The following is a 19,287-nucleotide window of genomic DNA, read 5'->3' as shown; positions in this document are numbered from 1 at the left end:
GTTTTTCATAAAATTCTCATGCATGAAGTTTACTCGGACATGATCCATAATGGACCTAGTATCAAACAGGAATGTTTCAAGAAGTAATATCTCTTTCCGTGGGGTCTTATGTCCTCTTTATTCTGAAATAAGAATTCTCTGCATCTCCCCAGTAGCGGTGTTAGTACTTGTAGCAGCTGCAGAATTTAACACCCCATGGTAGATTGCAGAACACAGTTCCGAAAAGGAAATTTGCCCTGCTGGAACTTCCAAGACTCTTACAAGACTGCTAAAATCAGTGTACTCTAGTGAGAGATTTTGATAGACTTAAGTAGGAAAAAAATCCCCTTGGATCATCTTTGTATCTATGAAAAAGAATATTGGTTGAATACAAGCATGGCAATGTTGACCTTTGTTTAGCAAGAATCAATACCAGCATACTACACGTCTAACTTCAGTTCTAGGATAAATGGATTTTATTGCTTGTGTTTCTCTGTGTACTAGGATATACAATATTATTCTTCCAAATGACAATCAGTCTTCTATTTTGTATTGAGTTTTTAGTAATTTTGTTAGATGATTAAGTAAATCACCACCCTTCACTAGTCTCTCCCTTTTTTTTTTTATTGATATGGCTGAGAATTTTAGAAACAAATGGTTTCATTCTTTTATATCTTGAGGAAGGTTGCATCTGGAAATAAGATCAAAATGAGATCTACTTTGCTGCAGTGTCGTTCAACATTGTCATATTTGTTTTCTTACAGTGAAAGATTTTTTTTAAGACTGAACAGAAATGGTTTGCCAAAATGTCCAGAAAAGCCTGAAAGACACTGTTCTCTCTTTGTGGTGAGTTCTGCCTAGTCTCAATCTTTGTTGTGCTGGCTGTTGAACATAGAAGTTGGATTAAATTGTTATTCTGTGGCTGACTCCGACCTGCTCCCTAAACTTTTGCATTGTTACAAACGTCAACTCTAAAGGCTGGTTGAACAGTGCTGCTGAATTCCCAAGCTGAATGTTTTCGGGCAATACGTGGACGCTCATCTAAGCTTCCGCGTGGGCGTATGTACCAGTCTTTCTCCCTGCAACAAGGACCAGTTCTGCATTTTACACCTATAAAGATTGTTTGCAGCACTCTCCGTACTTCGAGAATACTAGGAACTGCACAAATGCATCGCTGCTGCTCAGGGCATGCAGCGAGTCTCACGTGTCCTCCCACTGATTTTGCTGATTATTCTAGCCCATGATATTTTAGGACAGTTGTTTTGAGTGCATGACAGTCAATTTAAAGTGTTTAAGGGATAATTTGTTAATGCCGTATAAATGAACTCACTGTTCATTTATCGCTTTCACTGGCAGCGAAAGCAGTGTGTAAAGATCTCTTTAAATGTCACATTTTAATCAGGAGTCAGAAATAATGAGCTTCTGATCTTATGCAGGATTTGGGTAGCAGTGAACTCAGGAAAGACATCTATATCACTGTGCACATTATCCGAATAGGTAGGTATCATCATCTGTGAGTAGAAATCTTATATTTGTTAGACATTCGACTGCTTGGGGTCAGCTTTGTGATTTGTTATATTAGCTAGGTCTTTGAATAAATTTTTGGAAAAGAAAAATGCCTGGTTTTTGATGGAAGAATTGCTTTGAATGTCTCAGCATTATCTTGTGTTATTTTTCAAGTGTGCTGCTAATGGAACTTAGATGCAGGATGTTTTGTTAGTATCACAAAACAAAATGAAAGTGTCAAATATGAACTGCGTTAAGATGATGGAGTTGTCACTGGGGAGCCCATTCTTGTTCCAAAGAGAGTAATTTCAAGCATCCTTTGTTCACAGAAAAACTTGCCTGGAAATTTAATGTACCTAATTAGTGTCTAATATTTGATGTATATCTGAAATTGTTCAGATGAATTTAGTCTTCTCCCTGACCCCTTTAAAAAGGGGGAGAGGGAAAGAAATGGAGAAAGTCTCCTAATAACTTTAATCCCTGATGCTATAGACAGATACCAAGTCCTCTAGAACAAAGCGGAAGAGAAGTGTATGTTTGTGTTGGGTATTTATTTTAAGAAGTTATCCTCTGGGCTTTATTGATGTGAAACAATAATCTTCGAGTCTGCTTCTGACCTCTTAGATATATTGTTGTCTTTGTAAACTGTAGTTGCATCAGAGCACTACTAAATATAACTATTTTTGAAAGGTATTTTGATTTGAAATATTGTTGCTGTAATTTATGCTGTGTTCAGAAATAACTTGTTACAAAGTAAACAATATTCTACAGCTTTGAGGAATAATTTTTCCTTGCATTTTCATGCTGGTTTGGTGTTTCATTAAAATATCAAAATATTCTGGTTTGGTTTTATTGACAAAGATTGGGAAAAGGTATGGTAAGCTCTCATGTAATCTAAGTATATTTGTGAAGAATAAATGCTGTAAAGAAGAATAAGGAGTAGAATTTTTCCTACTGTGTAGTTTTCAGATATATTCTCAGTCAAGTTTATAAATGAACCACTGAAATATTAAAAAGTTAAAATAAAATTTATATGCTGCGTGGTGTGAAAATGAACAAATTACTCTTCTAGCTGCTGTGATGCATAGGAATATTTGGAGGAGGCATTGCCCTGCAGCAACTGCAACCATAGGCTTTTCTTTTCAGAAATTAAGACTTGGTGGGAAAGACACATAGCCGCCAGTGCACAATTGAATAAAATCATTAGAAAGAGGGCAGTTTCAAATGCCAGGAACACAGCGAGAAGATTGATCAATTGTATTTAAATCAAATAGAAAAGGCTAGGAAAAATATTTTCTTTCAAATCTGTTTTCCTTGGCTGCCTTCTTTCTTTCCTCAGCATAAATTGTTCTTCTGCCTTTTGTCATCCCCGTGTTTCATCTCTACTTGATTTTTCTGCAGCTGGTCAGTTATCCCCTTGCTAGCCGGTTGCCTATTTGGAAGCAGCATTCAATTACTACATTTTAATGGCTGAATCACAACACCTCTCGTATAAATCATGGGTAGCAACAACCACAGTAAAGTAATTCTCATTGGACAGCAAATGTTGAACACTCTGTCATGTCTGAATTCTAAATTTAATTTGGTGGTGTCACGAGGGGGGTTTCACTGGGTATCAGAAAGTGTTGTTTGTTGAGTTGAGGTCATGAGAGGATGAGCAGGACCTATGGTCTGAGACTTTTCAAGATCACCACATATTTAGGGGACTTCCTGTACCATTTGTTACCCTAATGAAGTATAAAGATGGACCAGGTTTGCTATGAGTGCACTTGGCCTTATCTACTCAGACCTGTCACCATACTGAGCCGGATCGCTCTCTGCCTCCCTTCTGTGGTTTTAAGACTGACAGTTCCATGGATTGTGCATCAAATATGTGTTTTATTTGGCAGGACGAATGGGAGCTGGAGAAAAGAAAAATGCCTGCAACGTACAATATAGACGGCCCTTTGGCTGTGCAGTCCTCAGTATTGCAGATTTGCTGGCAGGAGATTCAAAGGATGACCTCGTCTTAAAAGTATACATGTAAGGAATGCTTTTTTCTTAATTTTTGAAAGTGTCAGTTTGCATCAGAAGAAGTGGTGTTAAATGCAGTATAAGTGAATAGCTGTAGCTCCTTTCTGTTCCAAAAAAGTATAGTAGCTAATTTCTTATTTTTATTTTTTTTGGTCACAGTTTGGAAATTTTGATTAGTTCTACAGATGTGTTTATAAAATGGGACAATAGTAAAGATAAAGGTTACATCCTTTTAGATCTTTGTGTGTGTTTCAACATTTTTCACCTCCTTTTAAGAGCTTCTGGAGCTCTCTTTATGGCAACATGAAGTGCTTTTAGGACTTGTTTAAACGCCTTGTGCTGCCTGGGCAGCTAGCGGAAGTACTTTATAACTACAGAAAAAAGCAGGCAGAGGCAGAGTATCTTTTTGTGAAATGAAGCAATTCTATAATGGGCATAACAAAAGTATAAAAGGCAGTTAGTGCTGGAGAATGAAAAATCAAAAATAGATTTAAAAATGAATCGTTGATTAAAAAGTGGATTTGGGCTGATAGTAATTGGAAGAAAGTTCAATTTTATAGTTGTAGCAATACAGTGCATGTAATGTCCTGCTGATCTTGGACATTATAGTAAGAGCCATTTTGTGGAGTGGTCTATTCTAAGTACATAAACCTGGGACACATATTGCCATGCACAGGAGGAAGTTCTGCCCGTCCCAGGGTTGGCACTTAAATATTGAAAGCATGGAAGTCTTTCAGGCAGCCCTTCTCCTCTCTGTATCCCTCTGTGCTGAATTAGAGCTGCTGGAATTGGTGCTGCAGAAAAACAATTTAGTGTGACGGTGAAAATGTGGGCTGGCTCTTATTTAGAATCCCAAGACATTAAAGTCAAATAAGTGTTCGCTGTTGATTAACAAATTGTTAGATTTTTCTGAAAATTATATTCTTTTTGGTTGGGGTTTTTTTGTTTGTTTGTTTTTTAATGCCCATTTGTTTTAAAATAACAAAAACAATGGAAGAAGAAACGTCACTCAAAACCGGATTTGATGCTAAGACTAACTCCAGTCTAAACCATGAAAAGTGACCATTAGAACATGTTCGGTTTTTCCTTATGGAAAGGCAGCTCTTTTCTGAATGTATACTGAAATGCAGTTTTCTCTTTCACTGACTACCTCCTGAAGATCATGTCCTGTTTTAAATAACTCTGAAGTGTACAGCACAGATTATTCTGTCTGCTAAGACCAGCTCCGAGTCCTGTGTCTCCTCTTGAGTGTCACAAGATAGATTTCTGTGTGGTTTAGTGCTGAAGAATAGATCTATACAGATGATGAACTTGGTCATGGCTGAGTTCCTGAGCGTAATTGCTCATATCTTTCTCCCACCCTTTGCCACACGAAACAGATATTTTCATGGTGCATTTCTCAAATGGTAAGAGCACTCTCACCCTTTCCATTGAGACAGGCAGTTTCATGGGGCTTTATTAGCTCCTGTCGTGTTATTAGTTTCATGAACAAAAGAGGATTTGTTTAGAGATATGCGGTGAAGCCAGTCTGAAAAACTTGTGTTCCTATTTCAGTTAAGAAAGTTGTGATTTTTCTAGGTGCAACACAGAGAGTGACTGGTACCAGATCCATGAAAATATCATTAAAAAGCTGAATGCGCGTTACAACTTGACAGGCTCCAATGCAGGTAAGTTGCCACGTTTCTGTTTGCATTTGTGGGGTTTTCTTAGTTTGCAAACGAAGTGGCTCTATTTTAGAAGGACTAATGTCTATGAAAGAAATATTTTTTCACATGGAGAAAAATACTTGTATTAGATGAAAATGTATGATATTGCCATTCGTTTGCATATTTAAGAAAAAAAAGTCACTGAATTTTCTTCAAGGAACTGTAATACAAACTTTTATTCTGTGCTGAGGAGCTACAGTTTGCGGTAGAGTTTTGTTCTCATGTGGGACTGATCAAATTATTGATCATTATTGCGTGACATTTCTGCTTCACATTTTTATCAGGAATATAAAACTTGCCATTGACATTGTATAATAAACTTCAGAAACAAATGAACTGGGAGCTACCAGTCTCATCTGCATTTCTACTGGTAGCTCTGTATCCCAGCTGAGCAAGAACTTACCAACAAGTCCTCCATAGTCAGCTGTATGTTACTGTAACTGTCATCAAAATAAATTTGGGTGTGCGACTCAAGAAATGGGAGACAACTGACCTTTGTTATTGTGTGATGGTGGTTTGACCCATAGGAGATGTTGAATTTACATTTGTTTTGTTTTGTTTTGTTTTGTTTTTCTAATACCAACTTCTTAAATTTTTCTGAATGCTGTCATCCAGGGATGCAGTCAAACTTCAAATGAAACCTGAAATGGAAGCTTATGAGTCTATTTTCCTTGTATTCATATATTGTTTTGTCCCTGTGAAATGTTAATTAGTTGAAATACGACTGTAGAAAAATCTTAGGTGAACTAATTTTCCAGGTTGTACGGTAATTGTAATACCTTTCATGTAGTAGACAACACACTTCTTTGACTTGATTTCAAGCATAATGATTATCTTGAAAATATATGTTCAGCAATCTTTAGCGGATAACCAGAAAGTGCATAAAAGCTCATGTATTTATCAAGACTGAAGTTATATATTTAATCATTTCTAATCCTATTATTTTCTTATATAGAACCTAGCCACATATATACATGTATTTAAGGTTTAGAATATCATGCATCTTAGGGGACAATAAATATAAAAATCATGTAGTGAAAATACAAGAGCACATTACTCAGTAAGTATAATGTTGGGCTTCTTAAATGTATTAACGATATTCAAGAAGAACAATTTGGTCATTCTGACTGTCCATGTAATACCTGCTTACTCTGTGATACATTGCTTATCTTATCTCATTCTCGTGAAATAAAAGTTCACAGTTAAATACCCAGTTGTCCTAGGAGACATTGGATAAATTTTAATACTCTTAATTATCCAAATATTCAATGTGAAAGACATGAATTTTTTTCCAGGTTACAGGGGGCTGGAAACTGAAGCTAGCAAATTGAAGATCAGTTACGTTTTGAAAAGGGCTGTCAGGGGGAAGGAAGCACAGAGTTCCAGTAGTGCATGTGAAGGTTGGAGAGGGAAAGACGAAATAAGCAGTAATGCCCCTTTGGGTACCGAGCAACTAGAAGATGAACTATGAAAGGTTATTTATATTGCACACACGAAATTTGTTCCTCTGTGACTGCTTAGCAGCCTGAAAAAGCACTTGCAAGGCTTTAGCAATACGTTCAGATACTTCTGCTGACACCTCATGGAAAATATTGTTGTTACACTACTTTCTTTTTTTTCCTTTGTTGTCTTTTTCTGTAATAGTATTGAATGGCTGGTTCTGAGGACTCATTAGCCTTGTCTGCCACCTTATAGGTGTCAAAAAAGGAGAAAATCTTGCATTACAGGAGACATGGGTTTTTCTGTCTCTTAGGAACCATTGTAGGTATGAGCTACATGTAAGAGAACTTGAATTTTTGGTTTATATTGCACTTGCCCTCTTCAAATCATGTTAAAAAGACTTAAGAAAGGTAACACAGTAAACAACAGCTATTGTCTATCCTCTAGGCTTGCTCCCTCCTCAGATTCTGTCCTGTACAGTTTCTTTCAGCTCAGGAGATTTTCACACATGGTCTTTAGTTTCCACAAATTGTTATCTCCCACTGCTGAAGTAGTTTATCAGATAATTCATAATATTCTGCAGAAAAAAAATTCTTCCAGTTTTCTGGAGAAAACTAAAAAGGAATTCAAAACATCCTTTCAGAGTCTTGCATGTAAAACACATATTGCCAGACTATAGCATTTGTATTTAGCATTCAAACCCCCACTCCCCAAAAAAGTATGTTTTCTACTTCAACTGTTCTGTTCTTAAGTACAGAATCCTCTTGCGTCTTATTCTCAGCGTCTGTCCACAAAAGATCGAATAAAGGCAAATGACTGTCACTTCTTAATACAGCCCAGAAAGGAGCAGAGGACAGATGTTCATCCCCTTTCCTCTTTTCAGTGGATGCAGGAATGGAAGGATGCAGTCTCATGGGTAATTTAGCATCATTGGCTGGAGTGGGAACTGGAATGTGTTTTCTGCATGAATTTCCAGCATAACGAAGACTAGAGTAGCAGGTAGTGGATCAAATTCCCATTCACCACTAGTCTTTGTAGCTGGTGTTCACATATCAGCTTACTAGAAGACACCTGGTTGCCTAGTGTAGGAGATCAAACTGTTAATGCAAAGGCCAAATTGTACAGGCTTTGCTGCATTTAGTAGCATTGTTATTTCTTACATTGAGTTTGTAGTATTTGTAGAATAAGTACCATTAGATCTAGATGATTTCTTAATTATTAAGCAAATCAGGTTTCAGCAATATCATGAGTGGAGCTGGCTATAAAAACTATTTTTCCTATAATATTTTTTCTTAGAATTCAAAGCTAGTTACTTTGTTTTGAAATGCAAAAATTCATGGAAAAATGAATATTCCTGCATGGGGATTGCATCTAATTACATCAGTCTTACACGGAAAATAACACATCTCTATTCCAGCATCTGTAGGACCAGAGATCAGTAAAATGTATAATACAGATCTAGAAAACAGTAACTGGCTTATCTCAAACCATATAAAATCATCTTTTCTCTCCTTATAGAATATTTTAGATAGTGAAGCCTAGCCAAAGTCATCACTTTCATATCAAAGCTTGGGCTTCTGTCAAATGTCGAAACCTCTTTGTAGGGTTTGCAGTGTGAGTCAGTTGCAGATTTTATTCTTTGGGTATGACTGTGAAACTGTGCTCTGGACCTTTCTTGGGACTACCATAAATAGATAGGATTGGACGGGGGCTGCTTTTCTCTTTAATAAAGTGGGCAGTAATGTACAAAGTGCCTTGTAAACTGTTATTGATCGTATAATAGCTGCTTCATTTGCCCACAGAATTACTGTACCGTGAGTGAACCTGTTGATCTTTAAAGTGGTTTGAAGTGCATTTTAGGACAAGGGGCAACAGAACAGGCCAAATCTGGTTGTCATTAAACACGGGTTTATACAAAAATAAATAAATAAGAATCAGAGAATGCAAATCCAATTGTTCATACTTATGCCAAGTAATGAATTATTTTCTTTTTTCTGATTTTTAGTATGAATTTATCATGTGCAACTTTATGTTCTTGTCTGTGACACTACCTTTTTTTTTACCTCCAGTTCTTTAGGCTTTCAAAAGTTGAAATGTAATTTTCTTAATGCAGCACATGATGATGGAAAGGATGTCTAGCAATTGGAACAGTCTTTTTGTCTAGTGTTTGGAGCCGTCCTTTGGGCTCTGAAGGTAGAGGGCTCTTGTCTATAAAAATTACCCACTTACAACTGTGAGCAAGTTACACAGTTTAACAGTGATGGTTCTTACTGTAATCCCTACTTAAACACCATCAGCATCTTCAAAGTATCTCCTTAGGCATGAGATCTTCCTGTAGGCGCCTAAAGCCTCAGGTAGCTTCATTTCCACAACTGCTTGAAGTTGGGAACCGTGGGTTATCTGCGTGCACCCAGGACACTTGCACCATCAGGATATGGGTGGGCTAGATTTAGCTTCCCGAGTACTAGGCTGAAAAAAAAATGCTGAAAAGGATTGCTGTGACTCTTGTGCCCATGCTGTTTCAGGGAATATATAAATATTCCCTGGGTTTACCATAGAAATTATTTACTCCAGTGTTTGAGACATTCTTCAAAGACAGAAAATGTCTTGGTTCAGACTCTGATTTTGAAAAGGATTTTCAGTCTGTCTCACACGTCCCAGATGAGCATGCTAATCACTTGGCTCCTCAGACTTCCCTGCAGCAACTATTCAGCTTTGTATACAATCAGAAAATATTCATTATACCATGGGGAAAGTGAAAGTGGCTCTAAAGCCTACCAAGTAGCACATGATTTTTGTAAGCGTGATCTGTATTCATGTCCTCTTAGCAAATCCTATAGAGGAGAGATTTAAACCTTGTCTCATGTTACATATGAATATTCTCCCCAATGAGAATAAAAAAGCATATTAAAAATTGATGAAAAATGCACTACAACTTCCTCTTTCTTTGCTTTCCTTTGAGAAGAAAGGCTGGATAGCTCACTTTTAAGGGGATGCAAGACATCCCTTTTTGTTCTGCTTTTTCCTTTAGGTTCCTAACATTCTCATGTGTAAGCTCCTGTGTAAATGCCGATTTAGATGCCCTTACAACAAGTCTTGAAAACCTGCATGTGCCTGATGCGGTAATTCTTGAGAGCCGAGACAAAGATACACGTGCTTTTCAGTTGTTTCAGCAAAGAAGTTGAAAATCCTTTCAAATCCTATAGAGGTCAAATTGCTGGTGTAAGAAACTATAAAAGTATCTAGCTGCTTTTTAGCTTTGGACTCTTCTGTGGATTCCACGAAAATAGCGAATGTAATCAGGTCTTTTCTGTGCCATTATCTTGGAATGCTCTGATGAACTAGACAAGAGTGATGGAACCTAATTGCGTGTTTACTGAACACAGTGTGGTGCATTCTGTGGTAGCAATGCCAAACCTACATCGCAACTCCACTGGAAACACTGTTAATTATACATTAACTTTAATTGAGGGGAGAGCCTTAAGCTTTAGAGGAAACTCATTCAAAATGGTGGGATTTCTCTTGCCACTCTAGGCTTGAGCATGATTTCTTCCGTTTTTAGGGTGTTTTCTAATATAGTGGCAGTGTTAATTTTTTAACCGTTGCATAGGGGGTCGAAATACAGCTCTTGAAAAATCTACATAAATCATATCCTCTTTCATACAGTTTAGGTCATAAGAAGAATAAAATCAGAAATTACTGCATTGTACCTAGTAGTTGGCAGGATAATGAATTTTTAAATACAATGGAGGGAGGACCTGAATAAAGAGGTTGTTTTTAAGACAAATCGAGGTTGTGGTTTGATTTGTAAAAGATCGTCTTAAGCCTGTCAGCCACAATTTGTTAATTTCTTTCTTTAAAAGAGAAAGATGCACAAGTAGTTTTTTTCAAATGAATCTTTTACTGTTAGTAATAAATTCAAACTTGTTTCCATGTACCTGTGCAAAAATTCTGCAGCAGAAGTGATGCTGCCTAACAAAAGGAGACTGGTCAATAAATGGGAAACTGCATAATGCCCCAATTGAAATGTGGAGGACTTGAAGCCCATATTGTTGACAGATATTTGCTAAGAATTCCATCATGAGGAACGACAAACTGTTATCTTAGAGGGGAAAGTTATTAATTAAATTATACAGTAAGTTAGGTTGGAAGGGTCCTCAGGAGGTTATGTGGTCCAACACCAGTTCAAAGAGGAACCAACTTCAAAGTGAGATCTAACTTTTTTTGTAGTTCAGTGAGATTGCTCATTCAAAGCTGAATTTCATTATGCTGCTATCATTTTAATTCAACCAGACCAAAGTTTCATAAAGAAGCTAACATCCTTAGTTTTAGGGAACTATTGTTACCTTGTATGTGTTCTTCGTTTTTTTGCCCAGCACACATCAGTTGGTACTAAATCTCAGTCTAGCTCAGTGGTTGTATAAGACGTGGTCAGGGAAGGCACAAGGTAGAGCAGCTCAAGGCATGAACTCATCTGACAAGACACAAGTTCTGAGGCAAGTATGGATCTTAAATGTATTAACTTACTGAAAAATGGGTTTGGATTTCAAACTGGACTCACAAGTGAAGGAAGCGTTGCCTGTGGCTATTTAACTGAAGTAACCAATATGACCACCGTCTCCTGACTTCTACAAGTAGCCACTTCTTTTGATCCTCTAGTCTATTCAGAGATGGGAAGGTGAAAAGAATTTTTTCCCTTAGCTGTTTTAAAATTTATATAATATTAGTTTACTAGACTGAAATCTTCTTTGCACCTGGAGGAGAAGTTTCAGCTACTAAAAAAAAGTGGTTTAGCACTCGCGAGGCCATAGGTACGGATGCTCAGCACATCACTTCCCCCCTTCAGTACTCTGACTCTCTTCCTTTGCTGCCAAAGCTCTGAGGGTGCTTTTCTCCGAATCCCAGTGTAATGGTGTTAAAAGGTTAAAGTTAATGTAAGGCCTTAACAGAAGCTGTCAAATGGATGTGCCAAATTGGCATGATTTGTTTTCCTTTTGCCTGGGAGAACTAAAAAAAAGTGGGACAGGCTGCCCAGGGAACTGTTTGAATCACCATCCCTGGAGGTAGACGTGGTGCTTAGGGACATGGTTTAGTGGTGGTTTTGTCAGTGTTAGGTTGATGGTTGGACTCAATGATCTTAAAGGTCCCTTCCAACCTAGACGATTCTATGATTCTGTGGTTCTATGGCAATGGAGGCTGCTGGATAGAAACAGCGCTGTGTGCTTTGGGGCAGTATGTGTCCTTCCACACCTATTTACCTGCGTTCAACAGCCTCTTGGCACTCTAATAATATCTTTTCTCCATGGTTATTGTAAAACACCGAAAACAGGTGGAAAACTATATACTTTGGCTGTTTCATCTCCTATTTCACAAAAAGTAATCTGGCTCGCAAATTCCTTGATATGGAGGGGGAAGCCTGTTAGAGTCATTGTTTACCTTGCAGTAGAGAAACTGCAGAGGCCCCGTGAAGTGGTATAACTGAGGAGCATCATTTTTCCGTACTTTGTGTGATGAATAGCTACAAGAGGTCAAATACAACAGGGAACTGGCAGCTCATTATAAGTTTACAGAGTGCGGTATTCCTAGGAACAGAGCTGTGGTAACTTATGGCATTTCCTAGATACAAGAAGCAGTGTGACTGTGTTTGTGTGACAGTACCCCAGTAGTTCACAGCATTACCCCACTCAGAGTTGTTGCAAGGAGAGCTTCTTCCTGTGAATCAGCATAAGAAATGTCAGATGGGAAAAAAAATGTGCATTCCCTGCTGGGAGGAACCACAAAAAGGAGGTGTAGGCTCACAGTGGAGAGGTGGGTGGAGCAATGGCTGTTGGAAAATGAGTAAGAATGAGGGCAGAAGTGGTAACATACTCAGCAGAGAAGATAGAACAGAACAAAGTACGTAACTTTTAGGTAACTCCTGGGCACATGATTAATCACATCAAGGTACCCCTTGCATCTGTGCTCGGCTAAGAAGAGAAGATCCTGGTGTTTGTTCTCAGCAGGATTCACCGATGTGTCAGTGGTACACTGAAATGTATTTTGTATCTGTACGTCACTAACATTTAAACAGCAAGCACATTTGTTTAATTACTCTAGTTTCATTACAATTTATTAATCTGTCAGTTTTAATCTTTGTAAAGTTCTGTGACAAGGAGATTATATGTATTCCATTTTGATGTGTTTAAGAATTAGTTGTCACTGAAGGCTGCTATTTGAAATACATTTAAAATAAGAATAGTGCTCATATATGCTTCACTAAGTACACAATGAATTAAGGCATTCCATTTTGTTTCTCAAGATCATTTGGCCCTGAATGACAATTTTGACGTGTAAAAAAAAAAAAAAAAAAAAAAAAAAAAAAAAAAAAAAAAGGTTTAGAGCAGGTTTTTAGACAAGGATGTGTAGAACTTTACTTTTTCAAGTACTTCTTACAGGGTGGATGATATTGTTTGGCAATCTGATGTTAAACCCTTTTCCCTAATTCAGGGGTAACCAAATCTTTAAAATATGTAGCCTAATCTAGCATCTAGCATTAGTTATGGTAGTTTGGGGAAAAGATATTAATCCTTAAAGGTGGCAGACTTATAGACCAGCCAGATGTAATTTTGTACATTTTTACTGCAGTTTAAGCTTGTGTTGTTGTTTGTGAAAGTTCTGGCTTTACCATAAGGACTCAAAGGATAAAGTTCAAGGTAGATTTTTGGTGTAGTTATCTGTAAATGTCCTTCCTATAGCCTGACTTGTAGACTGTGCTGGAGATAAGGACTCTAATAAAGTTAAATTCATACTGTGCTCTTGAGTGTTGCTAAAAGACTTGTTTTTAGAGAAGAATGAAAAACGTGCAGTTGTGATACTGTCAGGGACATCTTCTATCCAGTAGAAGCTAATGACCTGCTCTTCATCGCAGTCCTGCAGTTATGCATGTGATTGCAGAAATGGCACTCAATTTAACTCTGGAACTTCCTAGCTAAGGGTACATAGTGAGAATAGCTGGCTCATATTTCCATCTTGGATTATGTTTTAGCAGTGAGGTTTTTATAAGCCTTTTGCAAAATTTCAGTCTGCTTGTTACTATTAGTGTTGACTTTCTTTACTTTAGCTACTGAAAGAATAAAAAGTCTTAAGTCTACTTCAAATGATAAATTATAGAACATTCATGCATGACTTTAGCTTCTTTGAGGGTTATACTTACAAATTCATTACAAATGTTACCTGGGCTTTTATGGTGGTGGGGATTTGTCTTTTAATGCCTTTTTTAGGTTCAGGTTAAACGTTAGCTGTTTCTTTATTTGAAATGAGACACTTAAGTGGGATGCAAGTAGATAAATTTCTAAATACAATGGTGTGGAGGCTGTTTGCACTGCAGAGCTGCACTTCATGAAGGAGAAAATAACAGGTGTTTCCCTGGAACCTTTTGTCTGTTATTGGCACTAGAAGCAATATAAGACACTTATAATTGTAAAATTACAGAATCACAGAATCTTCAGAGTTGGAAGGGACCTCTAGAGATCATCTAGTGCAACTCCCCTGCTAAAGCAGGATTGCCTAGAGCACATTACTCAGGACTGCATCCAGGCGAGTCTTGAAAATCTCCAGAGAAGGGGACCCCACAACCTCCCTGGGCAGCCTGTTCCAGTGCTCTGTCACCCTCACCGTAAAGAAGTTTTTCCTCATATTTGATCGGAACTTCCTATGTTCCAACTTGTGCCCATTGCTCCTCGTCCTGTCGCTGGGAACCATTGAATTGTCTTTTGTGGACTGACTAATATTCTAGTTAACAAAAGAGTTTGTAAAAATGTAGTTATAAAAATTTTTGAGCAAGATGATTCACTTTTGCAATATAACAATGTAGTATGGAAAGGGGTATTGACATGCTGTGCGTATTGTTAATAGAAAAGGGCATCAGCGGGCTTAGTAAGGTAAGAATTGGAGAAATTATTGCTGCGATCTTTATTGTCTCTATAAGGAGGCTAGACCAGATGCTTATAATCACCATTTAGCCTTCTGGTCCTTTAACCTTTGTTCTGTGGTGATTCTGGCAAGAAATACTTGAGGCTCTGCCATTTCCCCTGTAAAGAAATTCCAAGCCAGTTTTCTTGTGATAATATGATGTCATTTGCATTTAAGTGTTTATGTTCCATGTGAAGAAGTAAAAAACCCCGACTTTCCACACTTGAGGGCATTTCTGACAAAAGCCTTAGGTACAAGAGCTCATTTAATTCATGAGCTCCAAGAAAGTTGTCAAAATTTTGCAGAGGCTGTTTTTGTTTCATTCTTTTATACTGAGCTAAAAAAACAGAATTTAAAGGTGAGGAAAAGAGAAAGACTGGAGTTTCCTTTGATAATTCAAAGTAATCACAATCAAGTCTTTAACAAGGCCAGGGAGGATTGAATCTACCTCTCCTTTTTTTCCTCTCTGTTCCCAGACTGTAATTTGTGGGATTTACTACACAGATTTTGCTGTGGCCAAATTGCACAAGATTTATACGATTATTTTTTCCAGATCACATTACCTAAATAAATCATTTGTTTGCCAATAACAATGTGGAAATCTACTGGTATAATCTTTGCAGTGGTAATTCGGGCAGTTTAAATACCACCAGAAATGGGAACACCTGTATGCTTTCAGAATACTCTTAACACCCTCAGGCAGCTTTATTTGGACAGACGCCTTATTTTATTACCTTTCTTAAAATACAAACAGTGCTGAATATTGTTCTGTCCAAGTCTTTTTTCTATCAGCTTCCTGAGCAGCTGCTAGGCATTTTCTTCTTAATATGATCTAAGATCCTCTGCCACCAGTAGATAGAAGCTGAATGTAAATGCTTTCCCCTTCCCCCCACAAGCTCAAATGCAAATAAGCGGTCTCTAAGCATAACGAACAGTTGCCTTTTGTCATAACTAAATGCAGAAATCAATAATGCAGTATAAAAGCTGTTTTAAGGTAAAATGACAGATCTAACAAAAATATGGAATGCTTATTCAGCAACTTGTCGATTTTCTGTATTCTCTTTCATCTGAATGATAAAAATAATCTGTGGTGAATTATGATACAAGTTAATTGTGAGAAATTTCATGCGCTTGCAAAAGAAATAAAAGCAGATCTGTTTGCCATACCACACACAGTCTTGCAGTAATATTTTCAAAACTGGAGTAAATAAAGAATAATAGCTAACACAAGAGGTTTTAATTACCACTGGGGAGGTAATTGAAATTTTTTCTGAGAGGACAAAGCTACACCATGTACCTAATTAAAGAAAATGTGCCAGTCCTTCAGAGATTGGATAATCATTTTCATTGTTATGTTTTAGCTCCTAATGTTCTAGAAATGGAAAATTCATAGTTATGAAGTTTTGGATAGGGTCAGACAGTGTAGTGATCCTATCGCAGTCAGTGTATGGTGGCATGTTGCAGTTTTCTATTTTGCTTTGTCTTAGCACAGCTGTTTCAGCATGAATGCTCTAATTTTTTCTAAAGCGGATAATTTTATTGTCTGGTGCATGAAATGAGAGAAGAAAGAACTGATGTTGACATACATCATCAGTGTGGAATAAATTAAAACCAAAGGATATTACCTTTGTTATATGACAGAAAACGTGCTCATGTTCCCATAGGAGAAATCTTAATGAATTAACTTTCTATCTTTGTATACAAAAAGAATACCTCTGCATTCTTTTGATTGCTTTCCTTCTCCTTGAGTGTCTTCTCCTAGAAGTGTTCTCTCCCAGATTGGCTGCTGACCAAATTCTTTGGAAGCCTGCTCCACCTTGACCCTGTCTCATTACTGTCTGGTGATTAAACCTTCCTTTCTAGGAGCAGTAACATTTCCTCTCCACCCCTTCCTTTTTTCTCCATAGGGACAGCTTTAATCACTTGTAGACTGAGTTCAGTGGCTTTCTGGCCATTATGGTATGCAAAATTCTGGTTACATTTTGGAGAGGAAGGTGGTATATTTCAGTCATTCCATTTTGATTTGCAGTATGTCTGAGGGAGTCCCACTTCAATTTCTGAAAATCTGAATGGCTCTGTGATGTGTCAGTATGTTTTAAATGATGATAGTTAACTCTAACTGATAGTGATGTAATTTGATTTATAATAAGGATACAAAATTTAGTCCCTTGTAAAATGTGAATTATTCCATCTTTTTAAAGTGCCGCTTCCCCATGACTTCTATTTCAGATGCATGGTTCCTCAGTCACGATGGGTGTCTCGTTTCTTTGGCAAGTGCGTTGTATTTTTATAGACCCATAAATATGGGATTGCTGTGGCTTGTAACTGTCAACACAGTCCTCCTTGCCTATCTGGCTTTGGCTGGCTGGACTTGTCTTAGCCTGCCTGGAGATTTGTTCTGACTTATAAAAGCATTTATCTAAAGACAAAGTAATAAATTTATATCTACCTTATTTTAGCTCTTGCTTAGCTTTGTACAATTGTGTGGTGTTACCCACTTTGGTACACATCTTGTATTTACTAGATACTTATAACATGTAGTTACTCTATGTAGAGTTAGCTATCTATAATCCTAGATGAAAATGGAACATAGAAGACTAAAGACATGTGACCATAACTGAGACCTTGAAAGTACTGCCATGGGATGATACTAGGGCCCCCAGACCTATGAACAGCTCACCAGTGTCCAAGTACCGGTCATCAAATAGTGTGACCTTGAGAGCAGAATAAAACCAGTTTTAGGGGAAACAAAGAGAGCAAAGAACAGATACATGGCATATATAAACCCGCTTGTATATGATGAATGAAGATGTAATGCAGATGTGCAGACTAGAAACAACAAGGTGTAAAGCACATTAACAAACATAAAAATTACTCCAAGAGGAGCCTAGAGAGAGAGACGGAAGAATCAGGCAACACCCTACTTCTTATGGCAAAGGACTTGAAATGCTGATAATTCGGTCACCATACATCACCTTCCCAGGTTGAAACCATTGACCTTAAGACTCCAGAGGGGCAGTGGAAGGGTGAGCAAGGAGTAGATACCAGAAAGATTGTGTGTATATATGTAATTTTAACAGTATTTTTTTTGGAGTGTGTTAGTATCATTGTAAATGGACTAATAATAACTCTTTGATAAGACTGTTATAACTTTTATTAGGACTAAGAATAAGTCTTTTCATATACAGTGTGTTCCTTTTGCCCATCACAAGATCCTGAATGTAACAAATCAGTGGGAATTCAAGCAACCTATTGTGTAACTTGGGTGTCACACCTCAGTAACAGTGTGCGTCTCCTGATTTTAGGCCCTTAGTGCAAGGGGGTCTAGTTTCCTTGCAGAATTAGTGGAGCTTTGAGAGATCGATCAGAACACTTAACTGGGGATCGCCCTCTTTTCATGGATTATATAAAGCTCCTAATTTACCAGATTTTTTTAGGTCATCTTCTTCCCTTCTTGTCAATTCCTTTTTTATTTGGCAGCTGGATCCTCTGTGGCAAGATTGTTAACTTGAAACCTTGGTTGTCGGAGCTTCGTCAGACTTCCTTTCCTGTGCATCTTTCCTCTGTTTCCGTTCTGGTTTAGTTTCACTCTTTCCTATTGCACTGGACTGTTTACACCATATAACATTTTTAAGTTACTTTGCTATCTGTATTCCAATGTTCTTCATTATTCTGAAGAGTTGGGGGATGCATAGTGTTTGTATTCCAAAGATGTATATGAACTATAGGTAAAACGACTAAACCATGTTTTAAGTGTGTTCACTGAGAGGTTTTCTTGATGCTTTTGGATATAAAAGGATGACTCTGCATTTTCTAACAATGAATGCTGTGAAATAGAGAGCTCTAATACCTTTCTCACCTTGCGTGACAAAGTACTTCAAATCCTTGACATCTTATTACTTAAATTAAAACTATTTTTACATTGATGAGGTTTTTTGACACATCTCACTTTTGAGCTAAATAAAATTCTTCAATGAAATCTGTGAAATTTGTACACAAAGAAAACTGTAGCACTAATTGGATTTGAGGTCTTTAACTTTTTCCTAGAAAACACAATAACTTTACTCAACACCAGGCGGTGTACAATATCTGGTTAACACTGTTATGGTTTATGTGATTTGTAGCAATGGCAAATATTTTTTAAGTTTCCAACAAAACAGTGCAAGAGGGGTATATGGGGTATGGTTATACATATGTATGTATAACAAGTTCTTAAAATGTAAATGAAACAGGATTGGATGTGGGCTAATTTTCCGTATTTGTAAGAGAGCTGTATGCAGCCTTGCTTTTCCAATCCAGTAATGAAAAACTTTTCACCTGCTCTAACAGAGTCTGAATTTTGCCTGTATGACTTCTTACAAACCTTCTGTACCACCAGCTGGCCACAGTGTGGTTTGTTTTCTTGTCTACACCAATAATAATTGTCACTACTTCCTAAAAGTTGTTAACGGGATAACCATAGAACAAATTCCCATTACCAAAATAATTAATGCCCTTGGCATTAAATACAGTCCTTAAAACAGAATAGACTTCAGTGAATGTTTTTCCTTGTAAGATTTGTTTATGTACTCAGTTGAAGATGTGTAGGTGAGCTGTTTTTCATAAAAGAATGGAAGTCTAGTCAAAGTATCATGTTCTCTGGAGTTGCCAAAATAATAACATGTAAGTGTAGGTAAGAGGAAAAAGATAAAAT

At 37.3% G+C, this 19,287-nt stretch overlaps 1 protein-coding gene across 4 annotated transcripts in view; it reads left to right on the top strand.

Moving 5' to 3' along the window:
• Window positions 1–19,287, top strand: part of DOCK4 (dedicator of cytokinesis 4) — a 254,777-nt gene that overhangs the window by 120,764 nt on the left and 114,726 nt on the right. For all 4 annotated transcript variants that reach the window (XM_063323184.1, XM_063323182.1, XM_063323183.1 and 1 more), the window contains exons 9-12: window positions 744–825; window positions 1,416–1,476; window positions 3,375–3,507; window positions 5,077–5,165. In XM_063323184.1, the coding sequence (XP_063179254.1) occupies window positions 744–825; window positions 1,416–1,476; window positions 3,375–3,507; window positions 5,077–5,165 (365 nt within the window). The remainder of the gene's footprint in view (window positions 1–743; window positions 826–1,415; window positions 1,477–3,374; window positions 3,508–5,076; window positions 5,166–19,287) is intronic.

Source organism: Chroicocephalus ridibundus, chromosome 1 (genome assembly GCF_963924245.1).
Source record: "Chroicocephalus ridibundus chromosome 1, bChrRid1.1, whole genome shotgun sequence".
Lineage (NCBI taxonomy): Eukaryota > Metazoa > Chordata > Aves > Charadriiformes > Laridae > Chroicocephalus > Chroicocephalus ridibundus.
This window is presented reverse-complemented; position numbering and strand designations above follow the sequence as displayed.